Source organism: Doryrhamphus excisus, chromosome 6 (genome assembly GCF_030265055.1).
Source record: "Doryrhamphus excisus isolate RoL2022-K1 chromosome 6, RoL_Dexc_1.0, whole genome shotgun sequence".
Lineage (NCBI taxonomy): Eukaryota > Metazoa > Chordata > Actinopteri > Syngnathiformes > Syngnathidae > Doryrhamphus > Doryrhamphus excisus.
In genome coordinates this window covers 6,464,913-6,483,511 of record NC_080471.1, presented here as the reverse complement: position 1 = coordinate 6,483,511, position 18,599 = coordinate 6,464,913, and the positions used below count along the sequence as shown (strand labels likewise).

At 41.0% G+C, this 18,599-nt stretch overlaps 1 protein-coding gene across 2 annotated transcripts in view; it reads left to right on the top strand.

The window, feature by feature from the left end:
• The window catches only part of nell2a (neural EGFL like 2a), a 112,551-nt gene that overhangs the window by 3,061 nt on the left and 90,891 nt on the right, over nucleotides 1-18,599 (top strand). For both annotated transcript variants that reach the window (XM_058074908.1, XM_058074907.1), the window contains exon 3: nucleotides 17,602-17,752. In XM_058074908.1, the coding sequence (XP_057930891.1) occupies nucleotides 17,602-17,752 (151 nt within the window). The remainder of the gene's footprint in view (nucleotides 1-17,601; nucleotides 17,753-18,599) is intronic.

Genomic DNA, 18,599 nt, shown 5'->3' with positions numbered 1-18,599 from the left:
TGCATGTTCTCCCCGTGCATGCGCGGGTTTTCTCCGGGTACTCCGGTTTCCTCCCACATTCCAAAAACATGCTAGGTTAATTGGCCACTCCAAATTGTGAGTGTGAATGGTTGTTTGTCTATATGTGCCCTGTGATTGGCTGGCCACCAGTCCAGGGTGTACCCTGCCTCTCGCCCGAAGACAGCTGGGATAGGCTCCAGCACCCCCGCGACCCTCGAGAGGATAAGCGGTTGAAATGAATGAATGATATTTCTTTGCAGCACGATATGAAAAACAAGCATACAGTTCATATGAATATATAATGGATTTGATGTGGAGGTCTCATGTTTCAAAATGGCGCCGCTCATGTGCGAGCTCGTTACTGCCGCTCCATATTTTCCACAGTGTTTTTAGTGTTGAACAGTACTTTATTAGTTCTTTCTGATTGTTTTTTTATGCCATATCGACCCCGCAAGCAACACATGTTCATCTTGTTACATTTGTAGCTTACCTCTTGCTCCATTGTTTACACTCGGGAGCAGCTGTTAGCTTTGAGCAGCCCTTTGCTACGTTGACCGACCGGAGATCACCCCGGAGATACGGAGGAGGAGAGGCTGCATAGCGGGAGTGAACATTGAAAAAGACAATATGAACCATGTTTGGGGGAACGTGAGATGGAAGACGTAACTGCGCTAACCCGGCGGCAGGGAGGCTACCGTGAGTGTAGTATGATTGCACTGAAGATTAAACATTAATTTTAGTTTTTTTATATTTATTTAACAAAGAGAATGTACTATTTTATTTCACCTCTATTTTTCTATAGGATTTACATTTGAATAAAACTTGCATGCATATTTAGCTTTGACTTTTGTCTAAACTTACTTTGTGGGGGAAAAAATATTATAGCTGTATGATATTCGATATTCAACTGAAATATATGTATGTGAGTGGAAAATAGAAAATGAGGCTATCCTGTTGGTTGGTGGTTCTTTAAGAGTTGAGACACCATGGAAAGATTCCAGTCAGATAATGGTCACTTCACACTCAACAATAATAAAAAAATCTTCTTTCAGGAGACTTTGAGTGTGAGCGTACATATTTATCAGGCGTTCTCACAGGACTTCCAGATATCGTACAGCAGTGTTCCAAGTGAGAGAGTAGTCGGGAAAGCCGGTGTCTTCAATACCTGAGAGAGGGTGGTCATCTAGTCCGATGAATTCAATTATTTTTGGGGGTTATTTGCTTTAGACCTTTGACTGTCATGCACATACGAGTGAATGTTGTCCGGCATTGTTTACATTAGCTGCTGTTTGACTCGAAAGCTCCCCACGCCTGCGCAGTCTCACGAAAGTGAGCGGGAGACGCTATGATGTACAGGCTGCATTCTGCAATAGTACAAGCCACAGATCATTAGTTTTTTACGGAAATTGGACGATTTGGATCGGTGACCAATGGATCAGAGCATCCCTAGTAATTGTGTCTGAGTCAGATGCACAAATTCCTCTTTTGACCATAATGTGGATCTGGGACTGATTGTCCTGTACCAGGTTTCCTTTCGTTGTAAACTGATTTGGCCAGTTTTATAATGGATTGGATGCATTGCATACCTTTTTGGACCATGATCAAAATTTGGGAATCTTGATTCATATCATTTCTCTGTGTCAATTTCCCGCATGCTATGAATTTGTATGCTCCCAGATGAGTGGATTGATATTGGTCAGGATCCTCACGCATCATTCTAGTGTTAATCCAAATTAGCATCGTTTGGCGGTGGAGATCTGAATGGCATTCTCATTTTGTGTTTTTCATCACCAACATTTTGTGGTAATATCCTGTGAATGAAACGTAGCCACCCACCCAGAGACCATCACACCAAGGCTAAAGATATCCATGTCCACCAAGGAAGACTGCTTTCAGATCAGTGGCACCCTGGTCGCAGACGGTTTAACGCGATGTTGTTTGGGGACAGTCATTTTGTCTTGCGTCACCCTCTTTGCCGGCTGATGCCATCTAAACTGCAGCCGCTGAGGTAGCGAGCGACCCCAGCAGGGTGGCGCCTCTGTGAAGGCGGGATGTTTGATGTCTCTGCGGAGCCTTAAAAACAGCCACCACGAGTCTTGCATCCACACAGGTAGCGAGGGGGAACATTAAGCTCGCTGGGCTTTTAGCTACCACCCTCTCCTATTATTCATCCGCTCCGTTGCTGAACACACCCAGTCAGAGAAGGTGTTATTTATGGCAGCGCTCACCTTTTATTGGGGATGTTTGTGTTTGGTTTCATGGTGCAGGCCTTGTTTGGGATGGAAATAGACGCTGAGCGAACAGGGTGGGAAGTCAAAAGAAAAAGAGAGGGATGGAAGGTAGCGCTGCTGCCTCCCAGCTACGCTGATTCAACATCTATGGATGCTGGGATGGGCTACCGGCACTGGCACACGGACCCACAATTACATCCTAGCCAACACTGCTAAGTAGTGGACGAAAGTGGTGGTTGCTCACAGAGTTGTCCTGACGAAAAGCTGTAAAAGCAGAGGGGGTCCCAAGTGTGGCCCCCGGTGAATTGTAGAAATAAGCTAAACAAGCTCTCATGAGCTTCACCTCCTCCCTCTGCCTCCGGTCAAGCCACAGAAGATACCAGCCTTCCTTTTGGCCAGGCGGGCAGCAGACCTTCAATAAATTGTAAAAATGCTCTTTTGGGGGGGGTGGGGTGGCCAGAAGCAAGGCCGATCTCTTCTCTGTTCTGACTGGAGGCAGATGGACTTATATATATGTACTTATATATCATACTTGTGGGGTGGAATTTACTCTGCAAGTATCAGTTCATAAGAAGGTGTTGTTTTTATCATGATTAATTACATATAGAGGTAGTACTAAAGCAGATTTTCTTACTTTTGCTTTTTTTATTTGACAAAAGGTCCTCTCCAAAAAACAAGTGTAAAAATACATAACAGATAAATATATTTGGTGACACAGCCCTGATCAAAATACAAAATGCCAGAATATGCATTTTTCACATTTGGACCATAATTAGGTTTTAAGTAGAGCTGAAATATGCAAAAGCAAAAAGGGGGAGTGAGACAAATATTTGGAACTTGTAATTAAAAAAAACAAACAAACTGAAATAGTTTGTTTTTCACCTGAAAAATCAAAATCAAAATCAGCTGAAAATGTTCATTTTCTGTCAGGCATTGACGGGGTCATGCCCTTCTGATGGCTAAAGCTAAGAAGCTTTATCTTCTTGGTTGTGGTCAGATCGTTGAGCTGCATAAGCAAGGCCTCTCGCAGCGTACCATTGCTACTGTGGTTGGATGTAGTAAGACAACCATTCTACATTTTTTGAAGGATCCTGAGCTATGGAACAAAAAATTCAAGTGGTAGAACCAAAAAAATTACACCTGGGCTGAGCCAGAGGATACGATGGGTTGTCCGTCAAGACACAGGGTGGTCCTCGACCCAAATTAAGGATCTTACTGGTCCCGACTGCAGCACAATAACCATCAGACGGCATCTGCGGGAAATGTGTTTCAAAAGCAAAAGAAACAATTCAAAGACCTCGTCTCCTTCAACGCCACAAAACTGCCCGTTTAGACTTTGCCAGGGAGCATCAAACACGGGACATTCAAAGGTGGGAAAAGGTTTTATTCTCTAATGAGAAAAAATGTAACTTTGATGGTCTAGATGGCTTCCAACGTTACTGGCATGACAAGGAGATCCCACCTGAGATGTTGTCTACCCTGAACAGTGGAACACTGAACACTGGCGCAGGGTCGTCAAACGGTGGACGGTTACGTGCAGATGTTGTAGTGGACATCCCTCATGACTGAGGGCCCTGGTCTGTGTGGTAACAGCTGGGTTCTTCAACAGTTCCCAATGCTGGCTTGACCAAGGACTTCTTCAGGGAGAATAACATGACTCTTTTGGACCATCCCATAGAGAACATTTGGGGATGGATGGCAAGGGAAGTTTATAAAAATGGCCATCACTTCCAGACAGTTGATGAAGCCATCTTCACCACTTGGAGAAATGTTCCCAGTAGCTTCCTGGAAACACACCCAGACCAGTTTTTGAAGTGATTAACAAGAACGGTGGAGCTCCTCATTACTGAGAAAGTTTTTGTTCTGGTTTGGTCTGGTCTGTTTTTTTTTTGCAATATTAATAGTCTTAAACCTTTGATTTCAGTTTGTTTTCAATAAATTCCTTTTTCAGAGTGCTTTGTCACACTCCACCTTTCTACTTAAACCCTCATTAAGATCCAACCACACCTAACCATCTAACCATCTAACCATCTAACCTGACGATCAACTTACATCAAACCTAACTGTTCAACGAGTAACGTTTAATATCTTTATCATTCAAAGTGCTACCCCCCCCCCCCCGCCACACACACATCCATATAAAGCTGCAGTGTTTTATTTCCTTGTATCTATTCAATGGTTGATGACCTATTAGACGATGTTAGATGGATATAGCATGGCATCCGTAATGGCAAGTTACTGAGCACAGATCGATGTGGTTGGATTATAGGAATATGAATCCATACATTCATGTTATTTATATATCGATGAAATAAATGTGGTCCTATATCGGCAACGTTAGGGAATGCCTGCTTAGCTTTTTGCTTTGTTTCAGCATCCAAGTCTGCCCAGGCAGAAGGAGGAAGGTGGGGGTGGGGGTGGGGTTCTGTTGAGCGCACCCCTGCTGATGCTTTTTCAAGTCGCTGTCAGGGCTACAGCGCACGTAGCATTAGGAATAGCTGAACCTCTGGGATGGCCGTCATAAAGAGAAAAAGAAAGTCCCCTCAGGCTACGCCCCCCCCCGCCCCCCCCAGTGCTATCACATCATCCCATCATTAGCCCCACCCCCCACGCACATACACCATTTAATATATCTTTGTTTGGAGCCACACCCAGAAGCCCCCCCTCCCCCACGGTACACATTATTATGAAGTCCTCCATGGCTTCAAGCGTGAGGACCAAACTCATTGGAGGTGCAAACATCACAAGAGCATCCTTTCAGTGTTGTCAAGGCTCCTGTGTAGTTGTATCTCAATGTGTGTGCGTGTGTGGGGGTGTGGGGGTGTGCGTGTCCCTGACGGCATCCACTCTGAAGTGCTGCAGAACGGAGGAGACAAATTTATAATAAAGCAGCTCGCTGTGCTTGTGCCAGAACTCCTTCCTTGCTCTTCTGTGAGTGAGACACAAAATGTCTTTTGGTGTCCAATGGCTAAAATCTTTGACAAGAGAAAACCAAGCACAGTTGCTATGAATTTGTCTTGTGTTGTGTTGAAGGAGCCACGGCCAAAGTAAAGCACACAGCAGCAGCGTGTTTGCTTGCTTTAGTGTCTCTTTTGTGTCTTTCAGGAAAACATACTACCTCTCATCAAAACCAGAATCAAAGTTAGGAACAGTATGTTGCTTTTGGTTATTCATTTCTTCCAAAAGGTCCAATATAGCCAGGAAAATAAAACATATGACAACCAAGACAGTCTTTCCTTAATGTTTGACTTAAAAATGGACAATAAAAGCACAAATACTGCAGATTTCAGAAAACAACAGATGGAATGATACAGCACTCTACAAGAAGCAATGAAGTCTGGAAAATTAAATAATGAAAAAAAAAAATGTTACAACTATAATGATGAAAATGGTAATATTAATGATGACTATATTAATTGTGATAATAATAACAATAATAATGGTAATAATGTTAAAGATTATAACAATAATGATAATAACAATAATAATATTACAATGATAATAATAACATGGGAAAACAAGACAGTTGGCATGAACATGATTATATCTTGCAAAAAGGGGTAGGAATTTATAAGCTTTTGCTTCAGCCTACTCCTTTTGGGCTTGTGATCAGATACAAATGTAAATAATGGAAAGTTATATTTTGATTGATGTAAGAAATGCGCTGTAATGTTTCATATATTTGGGCAAAAAAAAAGAATATTGGCTCCAAATATTGGTTATTGGTCTCCTTAACTACTGTTAGTTGGTATCAGTATCGGTCCTGATAAAGCCATATAATAACATAAAATACTTGTCCATTGTACTGCATACCAAATGTATTTTCTGTATGAATCTAATTGTTATTGACATTTTCTTAATTTATTTGCACATTTTCTGATTAAATGTCATCTCTTCTGGACTTAGTGTGCAAGCCCCGCCTACCGCCTACACCAAGTTGGATCACGGTGCCGGACAGTTTGTGTTAGTCAGGATGTCGTTGGTAATAATGTTGCTGATAATATATTGTTTATCATACACCATGACTTTCATGGAAGTGTGACGTCATTATGAGCTAGAACAGGAACAATGCACGTCATGCACCGCGTATGCCACCTTGCGGGATATAATATTATTATTAAGTTTATTTGTATAGTACTTTTCAAAACAGAGTTACAAAGTGCTTTACAACAAAAATGACAATTAATGGAAAATAACATACAAAACATTAAAAAATAATATATAAATATACAAACAGATAAGCAAATAAATAAGTCAAAAGAAGAATAGGAACAACACAGCATCAGCTAAGAAAAGTCGAGCGATAAAAGTGAGTTTTAAGAAGAGATTTAAAAGCGGATACTGAGTTTGCTCGTCTAAGGTCCTCATGCAGGGAGTTCCATGTCAGTAAACACAGCATCAGGCTAATCCAGGCATCTTGCTTGTTTTCCACCAGCATTCCTCTACATGGCCCAATAGGAGATGCAATATTCCGCTATCTCCTCCTCATTCTCCTTGAGAAAAAATGAAAAGTAAAAAAATATCAACCAACTTTATATTAATCATTGTTTTTAGTAGTTGTTAATTATTAGTTGTCTAATGAGTCACTTTCTTTGCTTCCACAAAGTCTGCATAGTGTGTTGGCTAATTACACCTCCTACTTCGGTATGAGGTGCATTATTAAAAAAAAAAAAAAAAAAAAAAACAACCTTAAACTGTATTATGGAAAGCAGGAAGTGAACAAATGTAACAGTTAGTGATTGTAAAAGTACCAGATGGAGGGGTAGGATTTAATAAGCTTTGCTTCTTCCTACTCCTTTTGGACATGTGGAACTGGGAACTGATTATGGGATGCACTCAATTGGAATCTGATGCATGTTCAAATGAAATAAAACCATTACCATTACCATTACCATTACCATTACCATTACCATTACCATTACCATTACCATTACCATTACCATTACCATTACCATTACCATTACCAATTTGCATACAAACAGTGATTGGATGGTTACTGAGGGGAGGGAAGGCACCTTTGGCTGCTTTATCAGGTTGAAGTTGACCTATGGACTGTTCCGCAGCACAATATCTACTTGGGCTGAGTTTTTGTGGGCTTTTTTGTTCCCCCTTCTTTGACAAAGTTAGCCAACCTTTCCAAACTGCTGTGTGACATTTTGCCCACCACCCTGAGGTCAGAGTCTGTTTAGCCAGCTGCCCTCGGAGGCGAGTCTAGTCATGCATTCACTGCGGGGGGCCAGAAATATTTCATCCATGCGGTCAGGGCGACCACCGTGTTGAGCTTTGTGCGTATGAATGTCAAGATAGGAATGTCGCCGAGGAAGGAGATGCAAGGATTGCTGGCCGAAGCACTCCTGGAGGTGCCCTTGGCTCCGTTTAGTGTTTGTTCCGGGAGAGTGGAGGCACAGTGGGGTAGGACGCCTTGGCACACGCGGACTGGCTCCAAATATTGGCCTTAGTCTCTGCATACCCACACCTGTATGTGTTGATGCTAATGAAGGGATGAAGGCGGAACCTTTATCATAACCTTATCATCACTATAATACCTTCAGGAGAAACCTTCTCTGGCTGATTCGACCCACACGTTTCCTTGTCTTTCGCTCAGGCAACCATAAAACATGTTTTGTTGCTACTTTTAGAATGAACGGCACGACACAATAAGGAATACATTCATCATCGTTTTTATCAGCACTTTTTGTTTACTTTGTGCGGCACAGTGGTCGAGTGGCAATTTCTCCACAGCAGAGTTTTTGAACTTGAGGGAACTGTGTCCCCATTGGTGACATTCTTGCAAACCCAATTACTTTCCTGTAATCAGACTGCCCCCCCCCTTTTCTTCCTCTCCTCTCCCTCTTGTTCTATGTATATATATATATATATATATATATTAGGGGGCATCAAATTTGAATGAGAAATTTTAATTTGGCTGGCATTTAATTTTTTTCTAATGAACATAAAAATGTCCTTTGCAAAGTTTTGAGGAAATCCATTGATATTTAGGGGTGCCACCTCACACATAAACATAAACTCAAATTTCGGAAAATGCGCAATTTCTAGTCTAATTGCCAAAAAGTTGACCTGGAAATGTTGAGTACAATGAACTTCTATACAGCATCATTTTCTATAGGGTTATTAAAGTAAATATATTTTTCTCTTTGGGCAGATTGGGTATTTCTCAGAATTCAACTTTCAAGATTCTCCATTCATTTGTCCTATTGACAAAATGAATGTCGGTAAATGGGACACGTTCACATGGCCTTACCCTGAATTTTATGTAGCAGTGATGGATATTTGACATACATATAAAGTTTAAACACTTTGTTTTTTATTTTATTTGTATTTTATTGTAAACACAAGTGGCAATGGTAACACATTTAAATAACAATTCATGGCGACCATTGAACTGTTCACCACTTTATTCCACAAAAACAGATGTATGGTGGCACCCCTAAATAATCATGGATTGGAAAAATATTTTGTATGTGTTATTTCTACATATATTGGAACACTTTTAGTACCCAGCCATATCAAAATCAAAATTGTGTTTTTTGATGCACCCTAATATGTACTCTCTCATGCTGTCCCCCTCACCTGTTCTTAAAATGTTATTTTTTTGTACATAATTTGTTCATATGTGAAGGAAATGTTGTGAGTTGTTATATTTTTATGTTCTGGAAATGTTGAATTTTAATAAATATTTTATTGTTACATTGATGTCATTATCATTGTAATATATTATTAATAGTGTTAGCATACAATTAAAAAAAAAAATATATATATGGTATATTGGCAACCCAACTTGCTGGGTTGAAATAACCCAGCAGAATAGTAAAAATGAACCCAAAGATTGGGTCATATGAACAACCCAATGTACAACCCAATTGTTGGGTTAAGAGAACCAACCCAACTTGTTGGGTTAAAATAACCCAACACGAGGTTGGTCCTATATTTAACCAGCGTTGGGTTGGGAAACAACCCAGATTGGGTTGTTTTTAACCCAGCATTTTTAAGAGTGTAGCATGTAGGCCACACAGTCAGAGATTGGAAAGACCCGGGTATTGTCCATATGTGTGGACAAATATGAATGTGAGTGTGAATGGTTGTCTGTTTTTATGTGCCTTGTATAGGCTCCAGCATACTCCCACAACCCTAACGAGGTAAAGCACGATAGAAAATGGATGGGTGTGTTTACTTTGACTCTTCAAGGGCTTTTTGTCGTGAAAATTATAATGTTAATAATAACTTTTCCCAATGTTATTTTTACTTTATTTTGTATTGTTTGTTCCTCATAATAATCATTTATTCATTCATTTTCTACCGCCTATCCTCACTGGAGCCTATCCCAGCTGTCTTCGGGCGAGAGGCGGGGTAAACCCTGGACTGGTGGCCAGCCAATCACAGGGCACATATAGACAAACAACCATTCACACTCACATTCATACCTATGGACAATTTGGAGTTGCCTAGCATGTTAACAAACCTAGCATGTTTTTGGAATGTGATTTGGAATGAGAAAACCCACGCATGCACGGGGAGAACATGCAAACTCCACACAGAGATGGCCGAGGGTGGAATTGAACTCCGGTCTCCTAGCTGTGTGGCCTGCACGCTAACCACTCATATTATGTGATTAAAAAATATACAGAATATATTTTGTGTACCCTATACTACGAAAATTACATTTTATTTCCGTATTGCTTGGTTCTCCTAAAATTACCATTTTTTTCTTGTTGGAGCATGATTTTTTTTGTCTTCATATTTTGATGTATTCTCTTAAAGTTACAGCTTCACATTTGTACAGTTACAGTTTGTTTTTTCAATTTCTGCTGTTGTTTTTTCTATTTCAACTTTCTTCTTGTAAATTTTCCCTTGGCATTAATTATTTTTATTTGCATAATATTTTGACTTCATTCATGTAACATTATAACTTTTTCCATAATGTAATTTTCCAAACATTACAATTGTTTTTGTTGTTTTGTGTGTTTATCATAATGCTACAACTACAACTTTAATATTTCAACTTAATGCTACTACAATTATGTTATTCTCCCAAAATTCTGCTTTTTTGTCTTTAGATTACAATATCTTTTCTCGTAATAAATTGACTTTATTTTTGGACAATTATTGCTGATTTACTCGATTTTACTGCTGTTTCTTTTTGTTTTTCATTTGACATAGCAATGAAGAAACAGCCACAGGACGCAATTTGGACACCCCTGGTCTAACTGTAGTCAAATTCAATTAATTTCAGATTAATCACTGAAGAAAATAATTGTCAGTGTCATTCCTTGTAAAATGTACACTCAAGCAACGAAAACCATAGAGCGGTGCTTTGAAAGTGAAATACATCAAAGTATCTGCACCTTGATGCTGATCCTCACCAAAATCACATGGGCTGTTCCACCACCGTTGATCATAGAACCAAGTGGAAAGATTCCCAAATAAGCCACCAATTAAAGACATTTAATGGATGCCAGCATGGTGCTATTTTGTGCATGGTGCCGTGAGCAGAGGACGGTTTAGTACAATAGCACAAGGTCCTGTTCTATCCTTAAATGTCCATGAACATTCCCGGGAAAAAATGTTCCCTTCTTTGGACCAAAGCTTGTCTGCTGCAGATAGAGGTAGAGGCAGAAGCAGTGGATGAGAAAGGGATTGTTGCAAAGCCCGGTGTATCTGGACTCTCTGCTGCAGGGCACCTGCTCTAAATACCAAAATGTGCCAAGCGGCCGTCGAGTGCGCTGCTGCCAACTTAAGGACGCGGGAGGGGAGGAGCAGGATTCCTTGCTGTGCAGCGATACTCGGGATTGGACCAAATAAGAGGGAGGGAAATTGTAATTGTGTGTAACGATGAAAGTAATGTACAATGCACACTGAAAATCTTGGTAATGGTAATGGTTTTATTTCATTTGAACATGCATCAGATTCCAATTGAGTGCATCCCATAATCAGTTCCCAGTTCCACATGTCCAAAAGGAGTAGGAAGAAGCAAAGCTTATTAAATCCTACCCCTCCATCTGGTACTTTTACAATCACTAACTGTTACATTTGTTCACTTCCTGCTTTCCATAATACAGTTTAAGGTTTTTTTGTTTTTTTTTAATAATGTACCTGGTACCGAAGTACTCGGTGATATGAGCATCCAATGCCATAATGGGTACCATAGTAAGTGTCAATATAGTGATATATATAGCACATCATGACTGGTTCAAGACTCTTCATCCTTGTATTTAGCAAACATCAACTGCTTGTATTGTTTCTTGAATTGGCTCATCGTTGTGCATTGTTTGATTCCTTACTCAATCCATTCCATAGTTTGATTCCACATACTGAAATGCTATGGCTAGCATAACGTAGTCCTAGCATAGAAGTGTTTCAAATGTACTTCTTCCCTGAGATCATATTTCTCCTCTCTTGTAGAGAAGTATTGGATGACATTTTTAGCTAATTGCTTATTTTTAGCCTTATGCATTATTTTAGCTGTTTGAAGATGAACTATATCAGCAAGTTGAAGTATTTGTGATTTTAGAAATAAGGAGTTAGTATGTTCTCTGTAGGCGGCATTATGAATTATCCTTACTGACCTTTTTTGCAGTACATTTAGCGAGATTGCTTTTATAGTTATTAGCCCATATTTCCACACAATAAGTAAGATATGGTAGAACCAGAGAGCAATAAAGAGTGTGGAGTGATTTCTGATTGAGAACAAATTTGGCTTTGCTAACCATTTTTTCTAAAATATACTTCAAAACAGCAAATACTTCAAATGTTTAGTAGGACATGTTAGCATACGAAAAAAAGAAGACATTGTGACCATCGACGCATTCCTTCATTTCACTCTCATCACTCAAACCCATAAAAAATGCTTCTGCCCTTTGACCGCTGTAAGTCCCATTTCATACCCCCCCCCCCCCCCATCTCCCTTCAACCTGCTGATGAGATTCATCCACTCATAGATCAAAGCTTCAGGACTCCGCCCAATACCGCCGCTCCCCCCCTCCCCCCACCTTTGCCTCATCAACCTTCACACGGCGTGCGTCCGCCCTGACACCTGCTCCTGCCGCGCCGGTTCTCCCTCATGTCAGCATCCTCCATGTTTGTTCAACACACGCGTGTTGTTTTGGTTGTTTTCAAAGCTCTTCAATCAAAATGGTGTCCGTTCGGCACACGAGTGCTTTGCCGTCTATTTTGAGATTAGAGTGACCAGCTGCCATTCGCCTTTAGCTTGTAAGTGTGATCTGTTGATGCAGGAGCTCATTGCCAGGCAGAACTTCTGTTGCAGTCGTAAGACCATCTGTCCAATCACAGCCAACGGTACTGCAATGTTGCTGCACGGCTTTTAGAAATGCAGGAAACTGCATTGCTGGTATTTTACACCAATGAGTCACTTCCTGGTTCGCATCACCTAATTGCTTTGTTTGCGTGCTTTATTCTGTAGTGTGGCTTCATATTCACACATTTGAAATGTTTTGACACTAGCTCGGTCATCCAGTCCAGGGTGTACCCCGCCTCTTGCCCGAAGTCAGCTGGGATAGGCTCCAGCATACCCCGCAACCCTCTTGAGGATAAGCGGCATAGAAAATGCATGGATGGAGTTCAGTCATCTGGGAGGAGCCAATAGAGGTGGCTTGGGCATCCAGTCGAGATGCCTCCTGAAAATGCCTAGTAGACCTTGGACACCCAGCTCCTTTTGGGCTTCACTTTTGGGCTTCACTCCTGAGAATGCTGGCCCTTAAATCTGGATGGAAAATGGATGGACTGAATGGAACTTCCCCAAAAATTCCTCCTAATGGAGGACTGCATGTTAGGGAAGGATGGATTGTGAGATCGACAAACGGATCGGTGTGGCATCTACAGTGACGCACACTCTGTATCGGAACGAAGCTGGGCTGAAAATCAAAGCTTTCACTGTACCAGTCGATATATGTTCCTATCCTCACCGATGGTTCTGAGCTTTGGGAGGTGACCAAAGGACAAGATGGCTGCTACAAGTGGCCAAAACGAGTTCCCTCAGTAAGGTGGCTGAGCTATCCCTTAAAGATAGGGTGAGGAGCACTGCTAAATGAGATGTCTCGGGCATTTCCTCAGGATGCCTCCTGACAACGGCCTGATGAGGTGTTTAGGGCAGGTCTGAGGCGGGAAGACCCAGGGAGAGACTCTGTCTTTACTCTGTCCTGGGAACACCTTGGTATTCTCCAGGAGGAGCGAGACAGTCGCTAGGGCTAACCCTAACCCTAACCTTAACTCTAACCCTAACCCTAACCCGAGACGTTCAGCCAGCCCTGCAATCTGCCTGAATCTCAAGTCAGGGTCCACAGAGTCAAGCGCGTAATCCATCAAGCCAAAATCCCAGACTGTCAACTTGATGTCTATGCTGACTCTTGAGGTGTCGGAGGAGTTTTGCCAAGTTTGTCTGCAGGGCGCCGCCAGCTGACATACTAGATCTATGTTACTAGAGTTGGCCATCGTTTGAATTTCAGCGATTCCTCATTTCAATTCTGGTTCCTAACGATTCTGGATTCTGATTCTTTTCCGAAGTTGGGTCATAAAAACTTTCCATTCTTGGATGAAATGTCTGAATGTTTTTTTTTTATATGATATGACCTTTTTATGAATGACTTATTAATTACCCTGAAAGAGGGGAAGGGAGGCACAACGGCGAGCATCTGGTGGCCGGGCCTATACCTATGGGACCTGGTCAGGCCCAGCCCGACAATGTTACATTGGTCCCCCCTCCAATGAGCTCACTGCTCATGGGAGGGGCCAAAAGGGTCAGGTGCTGAGTGAGTTCTGTGGCGGCCGAGGTGGGAGACTTTGGCGGTCAGAAGCTACAGAAGCTCTTGGACTGTGGAATGTCACTTCTCTGGTAGGGAAGGAGCCTGAGCTGGTGCGCCAGGTTGAGACGTTCCAGCTAGATAGAATCGGACTCACCTCGATGCATAGTAAGGGCTCTGGAACCAGTCCATCAAATGGGGATGGACTTTGTTCCACTCCAGAGGCGACGGGCATGGGTGACACCCTGGTGTTGCGCCCCGGCTCGTGGCCTGTACGTTGGCGTTTAACCTGGTGAACAAGAGGGTAGTTTCCCTCTGCCTTTGGGGGGGGGGGGCTGACTGTTGTTTGCACTTATGCCCCAAACAGCAGGGGGCTTTCAGCGAAAACACCTTAGTTTGGTAAAAAACAGAGAAAATTAGCTTTTTCTGCAGATAATTCAATTCAAGCAGAACAGTAACTGACGTCCATATTTTTTGTTTTAGTGAATGGAACTTTGATGAAACAACACAATACAGGAAAATAGATTTTGAAGATAAAATAACCACATTTAATCATTGATTTAGAACATAACACAAAACACAACATAAAGTCATCATCTATTTACAGATGTTTGCATGTGTAAACTATAGATGTGTGTGCGTGTGCATCTATTTATAGACGAACAACAACGGCGTCACCAACGTCACCTCTGTCCTTCACGATCCTTCAGATCCACAGCCATACCAACTCAGTGCCAGTGTAAGCTGCCTGTACTTTTGTCTCTGCTGGATTCATTAGCATTTCCCTCTGTCAGCGCGTATTTCAGCAACTTCCGCCTTCTTCATATCAAAGCTGTTGCTGCCGATCGGAGGAAATCAGACATTTTGCCCACTACTGGGACAGAAACACATTGCCTACAAGTCGGAAATTCACGCACAAGATGCATAAGACTTTGATCTGTAGCTCCTGCAAAAACAAGCAAGAGACGTCGATAGATAACGCTAAAGCTAGCTATCTAAGATATCTATATAAGATATCTGAGTTGGCCACATACGTAATTCACAGTATGGTAATGGTAATGGTAATGGTAATGGTAATGGTAATGGTAATGGTTTTATTTCATTTGAACATCAGATTACAATTGAATGCATGGCACTGTGTTATGGTTCCACTCAGATCGTCACACACTGTACATTGTGAACGTGGAGGTGTTTGATCCTATGATTGGTTCATCCTCCTTTGCAAAATCCTCCTTTTTTGGATAATATCAGCCGAACAAGCGCAGTCAGATATACTATTATATTGTCAATAGTTGAAATGGTTGAACACAAACGCTTCCTCTTGCGTTTTCTTGTTTGGTGTTATGCCAATAACCAAACGCGGGCACCGGAAGTTACAAAAATGAAGGATTCCGGAAGAATCGGGATGTCAGAACCAGTTCCCATTGAGGCTTGATGCCCAACCCTATTCCTTACCTACGGATGTACGTTTTGGCCTCTCGTCCACTCCAGCCAGAGTAGATATTCATTGTTTGTGTGTTGATAGGGAAAAGAGGCTTCGGTTTGTGTTAGAAGAAATAGGAAACTTCCAGGTGTTGTGCATGGTATGCAAAACAAAATCAAAAATCCATTCATGATGTTTGCTGGCCCTCAGGCTCAGGCATCTGGTCAGGGTGTCTCCCAGACACCTAACCTGGGAAGGTGTTCATGGCACGTCTGGCTGGTAGGAGGCCTCAGACCTAAGACCTGGGACATGTTGGAGAGACTCATAGACTCTTCTTGCTTTCTTAAATCTGGCCTCATTCCTCCACAACGGGGTCTTCGTCACCATGTAGTTTGCCGTGTCTTTGTGTTAATTGCTTCCTCTCGTCGTCTTCAAATAAAGCGAATCCACTGAGGACAAGCTGCCAATGACGCCAGCTTCCTGCAGTGCCTAAACCCGCCCACCCCGGCATCTTGCATGCATCTCGTGGCTGCAGTGAACCTGCTGATGTGACCACTTCTGAGAAACGTCATCATTTATTGATGTCTCCATTAAAGCACTGAAGTCGGAATAGATTTGGAGAAGAAGAGCGGGTGGGAATAACGAGCCTACAAGCAAACTGCCCTGAAAACCAACCCATCCACACCAGAACCATCACCCATATTTTACTTTTAAATCAATTGAATTATGAATGTCACAATCAAGTATTGATAAAACGAATTGAAGAAATGGAAACTATGTTCTATAAATTACAACTTTATTTGTTATGATGCCAACTTTTCAGTAAGAAGCTATTGGCTGTCCTAGAAGTCACAGTTTAATTTGCATATCATTAGCATATGATGCTGTACAATGCCGCAGGGAAAAAAACATAATAACAGCAATAGACTAGCAATAAAATAGAAAGACCCCTCCCCTTTTATCCAGATTAAGAAACATTTGCATCATAGATCATGCTATGTATAACAGTGCGAGCCCCGCCCCCACGGCATCGCCACTCGGAAGCTGATTGGATCCTGCCAGCTTGTGACTGTCTTTGGGTGGGCGGACCTGTCAACAGCCCCCACTGTTGCTGAGTGAGCGTACAAAATGAGTCCCCAAATACCAAAAAACGACACCAGAAAAAGTCGCTCCATTTGTCACTGGTCAATTTTGAGAAAATAAGTACTGATGGGGGGTGGGATCTGGCGACAAAATTGCCAACAACACTTGTTTCTCATAATGTATTACAACGTCATTCTCATAAAAGTATGACTTTTTCCTCATCTGATGACAACGTAAAAAAACAATATATATATTGACTTTATTCTCGAAAATTCCTGATGATTTTCTTTTTTGTGTGTTTTTTTTTGGGGGGGGGGGGGTTGTTTTCCTGTTAAATTATATGTTTTAGAAAAATAGGACACTGCTGATTTCCAATAAAACAACTAACACAAAACAACATTAAATTATGAAAAATTCCTTTACTTTTGTTCCTTCTTTGCGGGATTTAACTTTTTTTTTTTGTTGAAATCCTGCTAAAAAATTTGGGCTCTTAAGTAAAGATTTTATGAGGGGGATTGTTTGACCCTGGAAGTGATTATTTTTTATTCTGTTTTCCCAAATGGGAAAAATAATATATGTGACAGTGTTTGTTTGTGAAATGCATCCAGTGATGTTGTGCTGGTGTCTGATCATCCACACAAAGGACCCGAGCCTTTCTTGGACCTCTGTGAGCTCCATCGGACACACGCTGTAGTATCACATGCTGTCCAAAACTGAGCACTGAGGTGGTCCACCTTACATTTTGTCATATTTTGTCCTTGTGTGGGTTCAAACTTGACGAGTGGATGTAGCACTGCCCGTTAGTTAGCTTTGTCATAATGTCAAATGCTTTGTCAAATCGCTGTGAATGAATGTAGTAAATACCTGCAAACTGGTTCTTATGATTGCCTGGACAGCTTTTGTCATTTTATTTATTTTATTACATGTTGTTCCCGCTGCCTGCCGAATGGGACACAATAAATTGTTACAAGGGGTTGATAACAGGAGGAGCCAATATCTCTAACACAATACATCATTGCACTTCCTGTTGTTGTTGTCATATGGTGAATTCCTCATCTTTATTTTTTCTTTTTTTTCTTTCATTTTTTAGGCTCCTCCAGGGAAGCAAAAGCTTCCGTCGAGGCCTCGGAGCAAATTTTCCAGAAGCTGAGAGACAAGAAGGAGTTCACCATGCTGGTGACCCTCAAGCAGGAGCGCCTCAACTCGGGGGTCATCCTCTCCATCCATCAGTCGGAGAACAGGTTCACATTAACGTCACACTTTTTAGCACTCAGTATAATGTCGACCAATGCAAAGCTCTGCTGTACTTTAAAATCTGTACTTTACCAAATGTCATAAAAATTGTATACAAGTAATACAACACTGTGTTAACATGAGTCAAAGATCCTCTATACGACAGGAGCACTCTGGCACTTACTACCAAAATGTTAGTCCAAGATCCTCCATATTACACCCAAAATCCATTGTCAAAGATCGTCTATATGACGTGAGTGCGCTGTTGTTTTTAAGGCCCTAGTGCAGGGGTGGGCAAACTACGGCCCGGGGGCCACATCCGGCCCGCCAAGTGTTTGAATACGGCCCGTCCGTTCTTTCCAAAGTATTTCATTTAAACTCAACATACGAACTGGCATCATGGCTTGAGCCAACCTTTTGATGGTTTTATCAATTTTGTTATTTGATGTGGTCTGTTGTTTACAAAGTGCTCCTGAAAAAAGGGACACAAGCATAATGATGATAATAATAATAATAATAATAATAATAATAATAATAATAATAAATTTTAAAATATTTAAATATAAAATATTTAAATATAAAATATTTAAATAAAAATATTTAAATAAAATATTTAAATAAAAATATTTAAATATAAAATATTTAAATATAAAATATTTAAATAAAAATATTTAAATAAAAATATTTAAATATAAAATATTTAAATATAAAATATTTAAATATAAAATATTTAAATATAAATATAAAATAATAAATAATAATAGCAGATTGCATGACACTTTTACAGATACAATAATACCAGGTGGACTGTTACGTGTAAAATATATAGTCTGCCCCCCCGTTTTGTTAAATCAA